The sequence below is a fragment of the Scyliorhinus canicula genome, chromosome 10 (assembly GCF_902713615.1).
Source record: "Scyliorhinus canicula chromosome 10, sScyCan1.1, whole genome shotgun sequence".
Classification (NCBI taxonomy): domain Eukaryota; kingdom Metazoa; phylum Chordata; class Chondrichthyes; order Carcharhiniformes; family Scyliorhinidae; genus Scyliorhinus; species Scyliorhinus canicula.
In genome coordinates, this window is record NC_052155.1 from 86,128,898 (window position 1) to 86,145,373 (window position 16,476).

The 16,476-nt window shown below is 44.6% G+C and overlaps 1 protein-coding gene across 7 annotated transcripts in view; it reads left to right on the forward strand.

Moving 5' to 3' along the window:
* Nucleotides 1-16,476, forward strand: part of spidr (scaffold protein involved in DNA repair) — a 417,755-nt gene that overhangs the window by 340,722 nt on the left and 60,557 nt on the right. For all 7 annotated transcript variants that reach the window (XM_038809295.1, XM_038809300.1, XM_038809296.1 and 4 more), the window contains one exon: nucleotides 4,670-4,831. In XM_038809295.1, coding sequence (XP_038665223.1) covers nucleotides 4,670-4,831 — 162 coding nt within the window. The remainder of the gene's footprint in view (nucleotides 1-4,669; nucleotides 4,832-16,476) is intronic.

Here is a 16,476-nt window from a genome sequence, read left to right on the forward strand (position 1 = left end):
TTTGAGGGTTGTGGAGGTTGAGTTAAAGAGGGTTTGTTTAGTAATAGGGGTTTCTTGTTTCATTAGATTCATTAATTACCTTCTCATTCTTGATTTGTTTTTTGTCAATATATATTATGTATATATTGTTGTCAATGTGCAAACTCCACACGGGCAGTGACCCAGAGCCGGAATCGAGCCTGGGACCTTGTGTGCTGTGAGGCAGAGTGCTATTCACTGTGCGGCCATGCTGCCCTATATTTGATAATTTAATAAAATGTTTATAAAAAGAAAGAAAGAAATAAAAAGAAATTCCCCCTGGGTGATTGGCACGAGATGTTCCAAACTCCACTCCTAAATCGCATGCTTTAAATTCTTCTTTCACAACAATGCCATCAGCGGTTCTGAAATCCAGTCTAGGTTTTCCAAATTACTCTTTCAAAAATGTTTCCACTCCACTTTTAACAATGAATCCATTATCCAGGTTTTACAACTCTCCGATCAGGACTCCTTTGTCTTGACTGCTGGAAAAACTGTTCACAATTGCTTCAACTCTCAATTCCCAGACTCTTATTAAAATCGCATCAAACTTTTGATTTACCTCTGAAGTCTGCTTTCCCACTCTGTACTACAGCTGTCTCTTACTCTCCAACACTTTGTTTGCTTTCCCTTGAATTTTCCTCTGAATAGTACCGTCTTCTCTGTTCCCTTAACTTGTCTTCATAAGGCATTCTTTCTGTCCCAATTCCCTAGTTAGCCAGACTGTATCTGGTTCTGAGGGACGTCTGTCTCTTTGTAGCTCCCTTGTCCTGTCCAGTCTTTCTTCTCCTGGCAGAGTTTAGAGATGTTCACTCCCTGGTGTACTACCTTCAAGTGCAATATATCCAGCTATATGTTTATACTGGTTGGAGGATCGAGATTTAAGCCACAGATTTAAGGTAACTGGCAAAAGAAGCAATGGAGGCATGAGAATTTTTTAAAGCAGGAAGTGGTTAAAAATACATTGCCTGATAGTGTTGTGAAGCTGATTCAATTGAGGCATTTGAGAGAGAATTGGATTATTACCTGAAGAGGAAGAAGGTGCAGGGAGAAGTAAAAGGAATGGCACGAGGTGAATTGCTCATTCAGAGAGCCAACACAGAAACAATGGACCAAATGGCTGAACAATTCTATGATATGATTGCTATGAAGAAAGTGAAACACAAATTATTTATTGTTGAGTGAAAAATAATGGAAGCTGTATGCGGGAACTTTGGCGGGGGGAAAAAAGAAAGACTTCATTTATAAAGCATCTTTCAAGAACCCTACAAATTCCCAAAGTGTTTTACAGCCAAATCGTACCTTTTGTAGTGTAGTCACTGTTTCAATAAAGGAAGATTAACATGATGAATGCAATCATTTTATACTCTGTCTTTTATCCAAAAGATCTTGCAATTGTTAACTCAAGTAAACATTTTTTCGGCAGTTTGTGGATATTTATGATTAATAGAATGACAGGCTATTTCCAGAAAACTTTGGTTGCAATCCATGAGCCTTCCCAGATACTTTGCAAAGGATGTAAACAGAGCTGACTGAATTTTGCTGATTGACAGTAAAAGATATTTTATTGCATTGATTTATTGTTCTATAAAGAAGAGGCACAGGGTGAAATTTGAATATTTATTTATGCACCATTATATATCAATCTGAAGAAATATTCCAGTTAGCAATCACAAAAGAATAAATTGTATTGGAATGTATTGTCACAGTGTGTCAAGAAAGGCACCATTGAGAAACTGCTAAGGAAATGTGAAAGCAATCATTGATAACTGATTACTTTAAAGAAACAAGATAAATAAATTAAGTCACTCTGAACATTTAATGAACAGAAATTGCAAGGCTTTTTCTCATCAACAACTGAAATTTACAACTTGGCACTTTCCTCCAATATGGTATCAGACACCTGCCCTTCCCCTTAGCTGACCTAAGAAACCATTAGTGATTCAGTGGCCTGTTCAATTCCAACTGCAGTTCAGCCAAATTTCTATCGGTTTACTACCCATAGGGCTATCAATCCCCATTGCCAGCAGTGCAGCTAAATTTAACCACAATCCTCCCAGTGCTATCAAAAACCAGGACTACTGTCAGTGCTGTCACATCCCACAACCTCTTTCCTTAATTTTCCACCTCCACTGTACTGCTGACCATAAGATACCAAATTGTAGTCTGCTACATTTTGCAAAGCATTCCAACGATGCATGATCAGCTTTAAATATCCACGGTATAAAAAGGAATTTAAGGTTAAAAAAGGTTCATGTGACTGAAAGGCTATATTATGAACTGAATACAAGAGTAACAAAGGCAACTAATACTCAGAAATGAATAATGGCAGCATCGAAGCCCTAAAATTACAAACTTTGAAACTCTGAAACATGGATGAGAATCTCAGAATATCATGTAATAAAAATCAAATGATCCATTATTCAGTCACTGTAAATCATTGGCCCTGGTCACAAAGCATTCTATTCTATTGTTATAAAAGAACAGATCCTCCACCTCAACATTAGTAATCGTACAGGAGACCTATGTATAATCAGTAGTTGTATTGAAAGTTGTGAGTGGTCTCAAGATTTGAATGGCATTGCATATATATGTGCCACTTGCAGAATAATTGTACTTGAAAGAATGAAAGTTGAATTTCCCATCCACTGAACAAAATCCTGCCTTCTACTCTTCCCCACCTCAAATCCCAACAGAGAAGTCGGTATCTTTGACCACTATCATGGAAAATTGGCTAGTTTATTTTACAGAATCCATTAAGTTCCCAATTTGACAAAATGCATTGTGCCCAGGTGATGCAGAATGCCATGCTGCAGGCCCAGATAAATCTCACCAAGGTTGTGTACAGCTCCACTGTTTTGCAACCAAGGGTTGGATTTTTCAGTTCCACCAGGGTGGAAACAGGCGGGCAGAGTAAGAAATACTGTGCTGCTTTCTCACTATCGCTGAGTTTCACCTAGGGCAGTGGAAGCGGGGAGAGAAGGCAATACCAAGAACCTGCCTGACCCAGCAATAATGCTCATTTAAATCATTAGAGAACTCTTTGAGGGCCATGTTACTTTTGGTGGAGAACCATGGACTGAACCTGGGGTCAAGAGACAGATCAAGTACGTGGAGACAAATATATAGTATTAAACCAGTCATGGATTAAATAGGCACAATGAAAGCGATAATGGAGCTGAGGGGCACTCGGCCATTGGTACACAAGTGTCTTGGGTCAGTGGAGGTTGCAGAAGAGTGGGCAATGCAGGGATGGTCATCCTCATGGGACTGCAGTGACATAAGATGAGGGGGCAAGTCTCCCAACCTCAATTTGGGAGGTCAGATGCACCCAAGTACAAGGAAAGCATCAGCTGTCAATGAGAGAATAGCTCTCAAATGCCATGTCCAGTGGCAATGCAGGGCAGCATCCTCCACATACGTGAGAGAGGCTCAGGTAACAGAGGATGTAGCTGCAGGAGGAAATTAAGGCCATATCCTTAACATGGGATGTACAGCTGAAGACAGAGCTGGCTTGAGATGACCAAGAGCTAGTGCTGCAGGAGATTGTGTCTCTCCAGAAGATGGTCACTGAGATGTGTGCCCTCGCCATAGAACATTTTGCACCATGTCTTGCCTGGCTGCCAGTAGCCATTAAAGTCACTGTTTATGAAATCCAGCTGCATTGGAAAATGCACTGTCACTTGCACAGCCTTGTTATTTCAGAAACAAAAACAAAAATACTGGATAATCGCACCAGGTCTGACAGCATCTGTGGAGAGAGAAGGGAGCTAATGTTTTGAGTCTGGGTGACTCTATGTCAAAGCTGTAGAGAACTGTAAATAGGGTCAGATTTCTATTGCTGTTGGGGGAGGGGGCTGGAGAGAGGGCCAGCGATAGGTGGAGATTGAAAAAGATGTCATGGACAGAAAGACAAAAGGAATGTAAATGGGGGTGATTAAGGCTAAGGAGAGTACTGATGATGACACATAAAGAGATTAGAATGTGAATGGCAGAACAACGGTGAGCAGTTGTCAAAGGGCAGCTAGGAACAGGGAACAGATGGCCCACGTAGGGTTGGGGGGGGGGGAAGAGCTCAATGGAAGAAATGAAAATAAATTGATAGAAATAAAAATAAGGTGAAGTTGGAGGACAGAGTTCACAGTCTGAAGTTGTTGAACTCAATGTTACGTCGGAAGGTGAGGTGTTAGCAGGCCAAGGACAGTTATGTGGGCATGAGAGCAGGACGGTCCGGGTCCTGCTTGCGAATGGGCCAAAGGTATTCTGCAGTGCAGTCACCTGGTCTGCGTTTAGTCTCTCCAATGTAGAGTAGACTGCATTGGGAGCAACACATGCAATAGGTCAGATTGAACTAGGTGCATGTGAAGCGCTGCCTTAGTAGGCACATTTCATACTATTCCAACAACATACAAATCTAGCCCAGCGTTTATTAGATTGTCGCTATTCGCAGCATCTAAAAACTGATCAATTTAATCTTGTGGAGTAAGCAGAGTGATTATACAAGTATAATTACATGAAGTTAAATTAAGATTTAACTGCAAATGATTACCATTAAATAGTTTGGACGCAGTCAAAATAAAGTTTATCTGAAAAAAGGAGATGGCTCTACCAAAAATTAGGCTAATAAATTTAATCATTTGTTTTCTTATAGGTTATGTTTTCTAGTACAAGACATGTATGGTTTATTCAGTGAGGTCCACCACCATACATTCTGTTCTTTAGAAGAGGACTTGCAGGTGCAAAGTGCCTGTTGGGAAGGAAAGACATGCTATCTAACGGGAATGAAGGTTCTACAGAGAACAACAAGAGGGAGGTAAGAATCCAGAAAATGTATTTTTATTATCAAGACCCTCTACTGCTGGTGGAGATATTTCTGGCAAAAATTGACTCCAGTGCACCAAAGCATTTTGTCGATATGAGATATTTTTGATCCAAACAGATGTAAACTTGGTCTGGAAATTGCAGTATTATTGCTGCCAAAATTGTCATCATTCACTGTCATGGCCCCCCTGAAACTGACAATCTACACGTGCAGAGTTAAATGTGGAAATCCAGAAGTTGCTGTCAGTGATTTTATACTTTCTGTAGGGTGCGCAGTTGAAGTCTCCCCAGACTGTAATCACACAGGAATCCATGAACGGACAAAAAATTCTCTTGTTAAAATTTTTTTTAAATACTTGCAAAAGTTACACCTTGTTGAATGGAGAATAACTGGGTTTTCAACAGCACTCTCTTCACATTTACTCCTAAACAGTCTCACTGGTGCAGAAAATTATGTATTTGTGGAATGCCAAATTTCCCATCATAAAGTCACATTTTTAATGGCATGTTTAATATTTCAGCTTCTACTTTCATGACGTTTATGTCCTAATTATTTCTTTTTCTCTCTATGAAATTTTAATTCAAAGTGAAATATTCAGTTTATTTTACTTGGTTTGTTCTTGGTGAGAAAATTTCAGTGTTATTGGCTGTTTACCCTGCTTGATGACATCACTGTCGCTGAACACCTGTAGATCTTGATTTGGCAGCAGATTCAATCTGACATCAAGGAAAGGGAATATTGGAGCTGCTTTGGGTGTTTCTCGGGGTACTGCTAAATCTAGACAAGAGTGAAAATTTTTGAGGTGTCTCGGGCAGTGGTGGGGAGGTTCCCAGTCCGTAACTCACTTTAGATACCTGGGGGTGCAGATTGCTCGGGATTGGGGGGGCAGGGGGGGCTCCGTAGGTATAACATTTCTAGTTTGGTGGGGAGGGTGAAAGCTGGTCTGGCAAGGTGGGATGGTCTCCCTCTGTCACTGGCGGGACGGGTGCAAGCGGTTAAAATTAATGTGTTGCCGCGATTCCGGTTTATTTTCCAATGCCTGCCGATTTTTCTGCCAACGGCATTTTTTAGAGAGATTGAAGGGATGATTACCTCATTCATATGGGGAGGGATGGTGGCCAGAGTTAGAAAGGTGCTATTACAGAGAGGAAGGCAGGCAGGGGGTTTGGGTCTTCCGAACCTGATGTATTACTACTGGGCAGCGAATGTGGAGAAGGTACAGAGCTGGGTCAGAAGGGTTGACTACCAATGGGTCAGAATGGAGGAGAGTTTGTGTAGGGCGTTGGGGTTGAAGGCGCTAGCAACAGCGCCGCTCCCGAAGACTCGGGGGAGATACTCAGAGAGTCCAGTAGTAATAGCTTAGTTGAGAATTTGGAGGCAATTTCGCCAGCACTTCGGGTTGGGGGAAATGCTGATTGGGAGGAACTATAGATTTGAGCCAGGGAAGTGGAATGGAAATGTTCGGAGATGGGAGGAGAAAGGAACTAGGACACTAAAAGATTTGTTTCTTGGGGGTCAGTTTGCAGGATTGAAGGAGCTGGAAGCGAAGTATGGGCTGGAGCACAGGGAAATATTTAGATACATGCAGGTTCAAGACTTTGCCAGAAATGAGATACAGATCTTCCCAGTAGAGCCGGCTTCCATATTGCTGGAAGAGGTGCTGACGACAGGGGGACTGCAGAAGGGGTAGTATCGGCAGTTTACGGGGCTATTTTGGAAGATGAAAATGTGCCGCTGGAAGGGATCACGGCAAAGTGGGAGGAAGAGTTGGGCGAGGGTATGGAGGAGAGATTCTGGTGTGAGGTGCTCCGGCGGGTGAACGTCTCCACCTCGTGTGCGAGTTTGGGGCTGATACAGCTGAAGGTGGTGTATAGAGCACACCTCACAAGGGTGAGGATGAGCCGGCTCTTTGGGTGTGTGAATGTTGCAGGGGTGGGGGCGCAAACCACGTTCATATGTTTTGGTCCTGTCCAAAGCTGGAGGATTACTGGAAGGAGCTGTTTAGGGTAGTAAGTGGTGCACATGAAACTGGACCCCGGGCCTCAGGAAGCCATTTTAGGAGTGTCGGACCAACCAGGGTTGGAAACGGGTGCAGAGGCAGATGTTGTAGTCTTCTTCATTGATCGCCCGAAGGCCGAACCTGCTCGGGTGAAGATCAACCTCTCCACCCTGTGCCCTGGCGTGGCGGGGGAACCTGCTGGAATTCTTGACGCTTGAGAAGGTCAAATTTGAACTGAAGGGGAATGATGGAGGTGTTTTACAATTCATGGGCGTTATTCATTATGCACTTTTGAGAATTAGATTACATCGAACATTGGGGGGTGGGGTGCTGGAAGGGTTGGGGGGAGGGGGACTGTATGTGTTAATGGCGACTATGGGTGATTCCTGATTCCTTTTTGTAATTTGTTTATGTTAACATGCGGGCTAATGTTTGGGGGTTTGGTGGGAGGATTGGATCGTTGTTATTGATATGGGGATTGACATTGCGTTAATTACTGATTATTTTTATTGTTGGGTGTAAATTTGGGAGAAAACGCGAAAAAGGAGACTTAAAATATTGTTTTTAAAAACAGGAAAGGGAAAACCATGCTTCCGAGATTGCAAAATATTTCTGGACAACTTTCTTTGAGGTCAGCATCAATTATACTTGTTTTGCTGCTGATAAAATCCAGACCCTTAACACAGCCCGGTCCATCACACAAACCTGCTTTCCATCCATTGACTCCGTCTACACCTCCCGCTGCCTGAGGAAAGTGAGCAGCATAATCAAAGACCCCTCCCACCCGGCTTACTCACTCTTCCAACTTCTTCCATCGGGCAGGAGATACAAAAGTCTGAGAACACGCACAAACAGATTCAAAAACAACAACTTCCCTGCTGTTACCAGACAACTAAATGACCCTCTTATGGACTGACTTGATTAACACTACATCCCTGTATGCTTCACCTGCTGCCGGTGTTGTGTAGTTACATTGTGTACCTTGTGTTGCCCTATTATGTATTTTCTTTTATTTTATTTTCATGTACTTAATGATCTGTTGAGCTGTTCACAGAAAAATACTTTTCACTGTACCTTGGTACACGTGACAATAAACAAATCCAATCAGTGTTCCTTGGTTATCATGTTTTGCTGCTCAAAAAATAAAATTGCTTAATTTGCTGTCATATTTTATCGGTCTGTCGGAGATTGTGTGATTTGTATTTATAATGCTATTGACAATATTTATGATTTGTACATGATATTGATTACAAAATATCTGATCTACTGATGCATAGCTTTTACTTGTGATTCACAATAAGGCAAAGTAAGTACAATTCTGGAGTTAATAATATTGGAGGCATAGAATATTATTTTATATTGTGGAACATAGGTAATCATAAATAACAATGTTGCTTGTACTTTATCCACAAGAACCAGGTGATTTAGGAATGATCTATTTAGTTGCTTAGTAGTACAGAGCAGTATTGCTTAAAAAAAAGACATGTCAAAACTTTTCATCTTACGCTCATCACTTGCAATTCTGCCCCAATGAGTAAAAGATGAAAAGCTTCAACAGCATGTCTCTTTTCTCAGTTGCCTATTTAGAACAAAGTCTGGAGTTCAGATCAGTTGGTAATAAAATAGCCTGGCATTGTATTGCGTTGCAAATTTATGATGCCACCATGTAGCAATAATACCATCCAGCTGAACATCCTCTACAGGTTTGAATCTTTGTTCACATTGTTTTGTGTATGTGTGTTCATTTTTGCGAAGAACGATAGAGAGAAATGGAAACTTTGACCTTAATTTTCAGGATGATGAGCGCTTGGCACCTGCCATCTGGAGAGTTCCCTGCCAACTCTGACAGGCCCGCTACCATGTCATGCTCTAATGAGAGTTGATTGGCAGCAGGCAGGTCTTCTATCCTTACTTGGAAGGAGGTCCCGCCATGGAGAACGGTCGGCAAATCAGGTTGGCCGACAATTCTTCAGCCAATCCAGGCATGGCGCTGCAGTGGTTGGAAGAGGTACTGCGGAGCTGTGTCTGAACCTGCAGTGCCGTGCCTGAGACTAGCCTGAGACCTGCAGTGGGGTGCCTGAGACTATCTTCAGGTAACTCAATGATGGTAAGTAGCAGGGATCCCGGGAGGGTAGGGGATACCTTGAGGGATCATGAAGGGGGCGATCTCGCTGTTGGGTGGGGGGAAGACTGTAAGTCTCCGGTTGCTGAGAGGAGGGAGCCCCCAGTTTGAAGGAGGTGCCCCACCTCCCCCTTCCCTACCGAGATCAACGGTGAGAACTTTTTCTCTTTCTCATCCTCAGTCATCAGGTGCCTGTCAGCCTGGAAATTGAGGTTGGGCAGGGAAAAGCCCTTGAGTAGACATTATTGTCCACTTAACAGGGCCATGGATGGGCTTTCTGTCTGAGGCCCTTTCCGCCCCACCGTAAAATTACGTCTGGGTTGGAGTGGGCCATGTCCTGGAGGGAATCCTGTCCATGCTATTTAACCCCCCATCCACCCGCATCCTTGTTCAAGCTAAATTCCATCAAAGTTGCTTTGATAGTATTCACAGTACCACACATTTATCATTTTGAAAAACTTTTGCAGCATAGCATGCTGAAGTACATACTCTGAGTTATAGTTTATGACTTGTATTTTGCATTCGATACACCTGTGTTTCAGGAACCTGCCAGATATATAATTTAAGAAAACAGTGTCCCTATGTCATTGCCAATACGTTCAGTAAACTTTGTAATAATTAATGTTGTCTTGCTTCATATGATGGTGGAGACAGTGGCATAGTGGTAATATCACTGGACTAGTAACCTAGAGACACAAGGTAATGCTCTGGTGACCTGGGTTTGATCCCATCATTCGTGAGACGAAGGCCAGGGCATCCGCCCCCGTCTCTGCCCAGAGCTCTGGATGCTCTGACACCCCAAAGACTGCCACAGATGAGCACAGCTCCATGTCGACCTCTACCAACCTGGATATAGCCTCAAAGAACGCCATGCAGAACTCCCCAATTCTGAGGCAGCAGCAGAACATGTGGGTGTTGTTGACCGTGCCCCCTGACAGAGCTCGCACTTGTCCTCCAGCTCCTCAAAAAACCCACTCAAACATGTCTTGGTATGGCGTGATCTGAGCATCCCTTGAACTGCATCAGGCTTAGCCTGGCACAGGAGGAGATGCAGTTGACTCTGCAGTGCCTCAACCTAGAGTCCTGCCCCTATCTCCATGCCGATTCCGCCCCCCATTTCCGTCTGATCTTGTGCAGTGGTGTCCTGACCTTTTCTATAAGTTTGGCGTCTCCTAACCAGTCCAGCCTCATCATTCTGTTCAGAAGTATGTGTCCGGGTCTCTGGGGGAACCCTTTTGTCTCCTTGCGGAGAAAGCCATGCAGCTGCAGGTATCGAAGCTCATTCCCTTTTGGGAGTTGGAGCCTCTCAGTAAGTTCCCCCACGGTCGCCAGTCTGTTGCCTACATGCATGTCCTATACTGTCAGCATACCTCTTCCTCCTTCCATGTCCCAAATGTGGCGTTTATTCTCGCCAGTATGAACCTGTGGTTGTTGCAGATGGGGGCTCCATGGATATCTCGCCAATTCTGATGTGACGCCTGGACTGGTTCTGTCTGTTGGGACTCTTATTTTATCTTCTAATGAGAATCGGTAGTCCGGTTGGTTGGAGGTATCAAAAATACGACTTTATTGCTATTTACTCACTCAAATACACTGAATCAAAATTAAGAAACAAAGTACAAACAGTACATAAAAAGGTAAAGCACATGGCATAAAGCATAAAAGAAATCACTTTAACACAAACAAACAGATAGATGATTCCGGAATTCAGGAACAAAGACTTCGACCACGAGGTCTTACTTTTTAGGGATTTCTTATTTATGGTTTGACCCCTCATTTACTGTAAGAAGTCTTACAACATCAGGTTAAAGTCCAACAGGTTTGTTTCAAACACGAGCTTTCGGAGCACTGCTCCTTCCTCAGGTGAATAGAGAGGTATGATACCTCTCCATTCACCTGAGGAAGGAGCAGTGCTCCGAAAGCTCGTGTTTGAAACAAACCTGTTGGACTTTAACCGGGTGTTGTAAGACTTCTTACTGTGCTCACCCCAGTCCAACGCCGGCATCTCCACATCATGCCCTCATTCTCTGTCATTGATTTCTAATTCTAAGCTGATACCTCCTGCTTTGTTCAAATTAATGGATTGGATCTGTCCAATGTCTGGTCCTGTACAAAGTTAAAGTCGCCTCCCATGATCAGTGTCCAGGTTCGGCCATTGTTTCTCTGACAAACTGTGCATCGTCTCCGTTCGGGGCGCATATATTTACCAAGACTACCGAGGGCCCTTCCAGGGTCCCACTGACCATTATTTACCGCCCCCCCCCCCCCCCCCCTCGGGTCCGTCACTGTGCCTGTCGCCGCAAATGAGACTGTCCTGTTAATTAATGTGACAACCCCTTTTGTCCTAATGTCGAAACATGAGTGAAATGTTTGTCATACCCAGCCCTTCCTTACCCGCTGTCGGTCCACCTCTTTCAAGTGTGTTTCCTGTAGGAAGGTTACGTCCACCCTCAGAGAGATGGGCAAGGACTCTGGATCTCTTCATCAGCCCGTTGAACACGCCCCCCACTCCCCGTTCCATGTAGCTATTCGGATTGGATTCCTTCCCACTTGCACCTTCTCGCGCCTATCGCCCACCTTAGGATCAGCTCTTTGTCGTGGCACTTGTGGAGCCTCATGGTTATCGTCCTCGGTGGCTCCCGGCTTTGGCCGCTTCCGAAGCGACCTGTGGGCATTGTCTACCTCCGAGGACTTGGCAAAGCCCTCCTTGCCAACCAGTTTCTTGAGCAGTGCCACTATATACTCCATGGGGTTCCTTCCCTCCATTCCTTCTGGCAGCCCCATGATTCTTATGTTTTGGCGTCGCAACCTGTTCTCCTGATTGTCAACTTGCTCTTGTAGTCCCTTCTGGGCCTTAATCAAGCTTGCCACCGAGTGCCATGCTTTGATCCTCTTGGTCTGTGGCGGTCTCTTGCTATTGTCTCTTGACCTCAAGCTGCTGCACCATTTTGGCCATTGTTTCCCTCATGAGGGCTGTCGCAGCTTCCACTGCCATCTCAACGGCTGCCAGGAGGTCTTTCGTCAGCTCCTCCCTGTGCCTTTGGAGCTCGGAGCTGATGCAGCCCATAAACCAGACTGTCCATCAGCATCTCGGTCGGCGCTACAGGTCTGAGCTACCTCATGTGGCTGTCGGCTCCAAGGCTGACGTTTCCCATTTTTTTCCCCTTTTCCTTGTTGATGCAGTTTTCGGGGTTAGGCTGGGGCGTTGTAAATATTTTTGGTGCCTGTTTGTCGTAATTGAGGATTTAATGAGAGCCACTTTTTTGTCTGACCATTCAGCTCATGGCTGCCACTGGATGTCCCAGTGCTCTCTCTTTCAACCTATATGGTAGGTGGAATATTTGGCTAGCCAGGTGCCAGTTGATATGAGAGTTTATGAGTTGGCAACGTTTAAGGACAGGTTGTATGCAGGAGGAAATGAAAAAAAATGAAAATCGCTTATTGTCACGAGTAGGCTTCAATGAAGTTACTGTGAAAAGCCCCTAGTCGCCACATTCCAGCGCCTGTTCGGGGAGGCTGGTACGGGAATCAAACCGTGCTGCTGACCTGCTTGGTCTGCTTTAAAAGCCAGCGATTTAGCCCAGTGAGCTAAACCAGCCCCTAATCAAAGAGACTGAGAGTGGCTTGGAAATCTGGTGCAGAATGTGCAGTAACATTGCAGCCATCCTCAAACTGTAGATTATATATGTCTATGAAAGGGCAGCACGGTGGTGCAGTGGTTAGCACTGCTGCCTCATAGCGCCGAGGTTCGATCACGGCTCTGGGTCACTGTCCGTGTAGAGTTTTCACATTCTCCCCGTGTCTGCATGGGTTTCACTCCCACAACCCAAAGATGTGCAGGGTAGGTGGATTGGCCACGCTAAATTGCCCCTTAATTGGAAAAAAAATTCAAAGAAAAACATTAAACAAATAGAAAATACTGGACAATCTCAGCAGGCCTGACATCATCTGTGGAGTGAAAAGGGGAAAAAATGAAGGTCAGTTTAGTTTTGGCATGAAGGTGAAAGAGGTTAAAGAGTTTCCCATCTGGATGGTGTTTAATATCAACACTAAATTTTTTCAACTTAGAATGTTAGAACACCCATGGATATTCTGAAAAGTGACCATCTAGCTAAAAGAACTGCAAAATATCACGTGAATTGTCAATGCTCCAAATTGACATCACTTCCCTCAGTGAGTCTCAGCTTCTTGTGGAAGGCCAGCTGAAGGGATAAGCAGGGAAATGGAAAGAGAAGGCTTGCAACAACTCTTGTCTCCATGGAGGTGATTTCACCATTCGGAATAAGTCCTGGATGCATTTTCGGGACTCCCGAATTGTATAAATGAAAGACTCAAACACTTTTCCTCCAGCTGAGCCATAACCAATATGCCCCCAACATCAGTGCTTATGCTTCAATCCTTGACTCTGATGAAGATGTTTAGGAACATTTTTAACCTAGATGAAGTCTTCACAACCATCCCAAAAGAAGAAAAAATAATTTTTCTGGGGGCCTTTAATGCCAGGGTTGGTCATGAGTTTGATATCTGGAGTGGGAACATTGGAATAACGAGATGGGAAAAGCCAATGCAAATAATGTCCTCCTGCTGACAAAGTCTGCATATCCAGGCCTCATAATAACAAAAACCCTCTTCCACCAGAAGGACAACTACAAACCACTTGGAGCCGTCTTCGATGAAAGTGCTGGCACCTCCTTTATGTCATTGTTTGAGTCAAAGATCTAAGTGATATCTTTATCACTTGATCCATGTGGAAGATTGATGTCTGCTGCATGGACCATTGACTTGTTCCATCAGTGATGGACATCCGCCTTGCACCAAGACATCACAAGACCCAAAAGTCCAGGAGGAAGAAGATCAATATCTCAACCATAAAGCAGCCTGACCAAAAAGAGGAGTTACAAGTCAGTTCACTGCTAAACTGAAAAATCTTCACATATCCAATTCCATTTCAGAACAGAGGGATCAAATAAAGTCAGCGGTGCTGTACTCTTGTGCTCAGACCATTAGGTTTGAGTATCATTGTCACCAGGACTACTTCAACGAAAATTATCGTCAAGCATGTGACCTCCTGCAAGAAAAATTAACAGCCATCGTTGCCTGGCAGAACAACCCAAGGATACAACTTGAGAAGGCAGCATTCCAGCAACTCAAGGCTGATGCCAAAGTCAATTTGGGCTGATTAAAGACATGTGGGAAAAGAGAGCACAAGAGATCCAACAATCTGCTGATGGTCATGTTATGCAAAGCTCTATTGAAGCCATCAGAGCCATTTATAGATCCGGGTCAAATGGACAAGATCCCTTTGTTTCACAGGGTTGTGTTATTTTTTTCAGGATGGAAAGTCCATCCATCAATGTTAGAAAACATTTTAAAAAATATATATTTTACTCCAAACACACTCCAACAAAACAACATAGTGCAAAAGTAAACGTGAGACATATAGTTTGTTCAATTTTTCCCATTTTTACTCCCCCTCCCCCTCCACCCTAGGGATAAACAATTCCTCAAACATGGACATAAACGGCCTGCACCACATGTAGAACCCCTCCGACCCCTGAGGGCGAACTTAATCTTCTCTAACCTGAGGAACTCGTACAAATCCCCCAACAATGCACGACCCCTGGCGGTGCCGCCGACATCCAGTTCAACAGTATCCGCCACTGGGCAATTAGAGAAACAAAGGCCACAACATCGACCCCCCCACCCCCGCCCTCTTGCATCCCCGGTGCTTCCAATACCCCAAAAAGTGCCACCATAGGGTCCCGCGTGATCTTGACCACCGCAATCCCCGACAAACTCTCAAATACTGCTTCCCAAAACCTCATCAGCTTTCTACACCCCCAAAACATATGGACATGATTCACCGGCCCCTTCCCGCATCTCTCACACTCATCCTCTATTCCCAGGAAGAACCCACTCATCCTGGTCTGATTCATATGAACCAGATGCATCACCCTAAATTGTATGAGGCTCATCCTCGCACAGGAGGAGGTTGAGTTAATGACGCATTATTTCACTGCAAATTCTCCACCCTATCCATCCCCAACTCCTCCTCACATCAGGAGGAGCAACTTTTCTGGTAATGTATATTCCGGCAACTGAGGGAATGAGGGTAGTTCCTTTCACGCAAAGTCCCGTACCTGCCAATACTAAAACTCACTCAAACCTCTCCCGCACTTCCTCCAACTCACAAACTTACCCTCCCCAAACAAGTCCCTCACCCCCGGACAAGCCTATTATTCATACATAAAGGGATTAACACCGGAGTATGCCCCAATTTAAAGTGGTCTTCATTTTATTTCAAATCTTAAGTGAGGATTCTCCCACAGGATTGCTCGTATACGTCCCCGGGCAAAATGGCAACGGGGTAGCCACCAGGGCCCTCAAATTCGTCCCCTTACGTGACGTCCCCTCTAACCGCACAAGGTCTGACCCCTATTCTCCCCCAAACCATCCACATCTTCTCAGCATTTGCCACCTGATAATGCAGCAGATTTGGGAATGCCAGCTCAGACTTGGAAGTGCTATCCTCTCATCTTCGCAACAGGCCCAAACAAATTCTGAAATCAGCTTGTCCACTTGCTAACCCTTCGGAAGAAGACCTCAGGACAAAAATTGAGAGGGACTGAAAGATAAACCGGAACCCTGGCCACACATTCATCTTTAGCACCTGTACCCTCCCTGCCCATGTCACGTACAGGGTATACCACTGTTTGAAGTTCCCTTTTACCTTCTCTCCCAGTCCCATTATGTTACATTTGTGCATAGCAGCCCAATCATGTGCTATTCGGATCCCCAAATACCGAAACCTGACCCTACCCACCCTAAACAGCAGAACCCCCAGGTTCGCACTCCGCGCCAGAGCATTCACCGGAAAAAACTCACTTTTCCCAACATTCAATGTGTACCCGGAGAAGGTGCCAAAGTTCCCCAACAGATTCAGAATTCTCCCCATGCTGTCCATGGATTCGCCACATACAATAGTAAGTCATTGGTGTACAAAAGCACTCTCTGCTCTCTTCTCCCCTCACAATCCCCTGCCACTCCCCTGACTCCCAGAGCACAATCGCCAAGGGCTTAATCGCAACACAAGCAACAATGGGCATCCCTCTCTTGTTCCCCAATGTGATCCCAAATACCCTCAGTTTATCTCATTCATTCTCAAACTTGCCATGGGGGACGCATACAGTAGCCGTACCCAAGCCACAAACTTCGCTTCAAATCCAAACCTACCCAAGGAACAGGTACCGCCACTCCGCCCAATCGAAGCACTGTTCCACATCCAATGATACAATCACCTCTGGGACTCGCCCTTCCGACAGAGTCATGATCACATTAGTAGCCTTTTAATATTACTTGAAAGCTGACTCCTCTTCACGAATCCCTATGGACCTATCGAACCTGCACGCCAACAGATCTTTATCCTTTTTGGGATCAGCGAAATAGCCGCCTGTGCCAATGTAGCCAGCAGTTCTCCATTCGCCCCCGCCTCATTGAACATACTCAAAAGATATG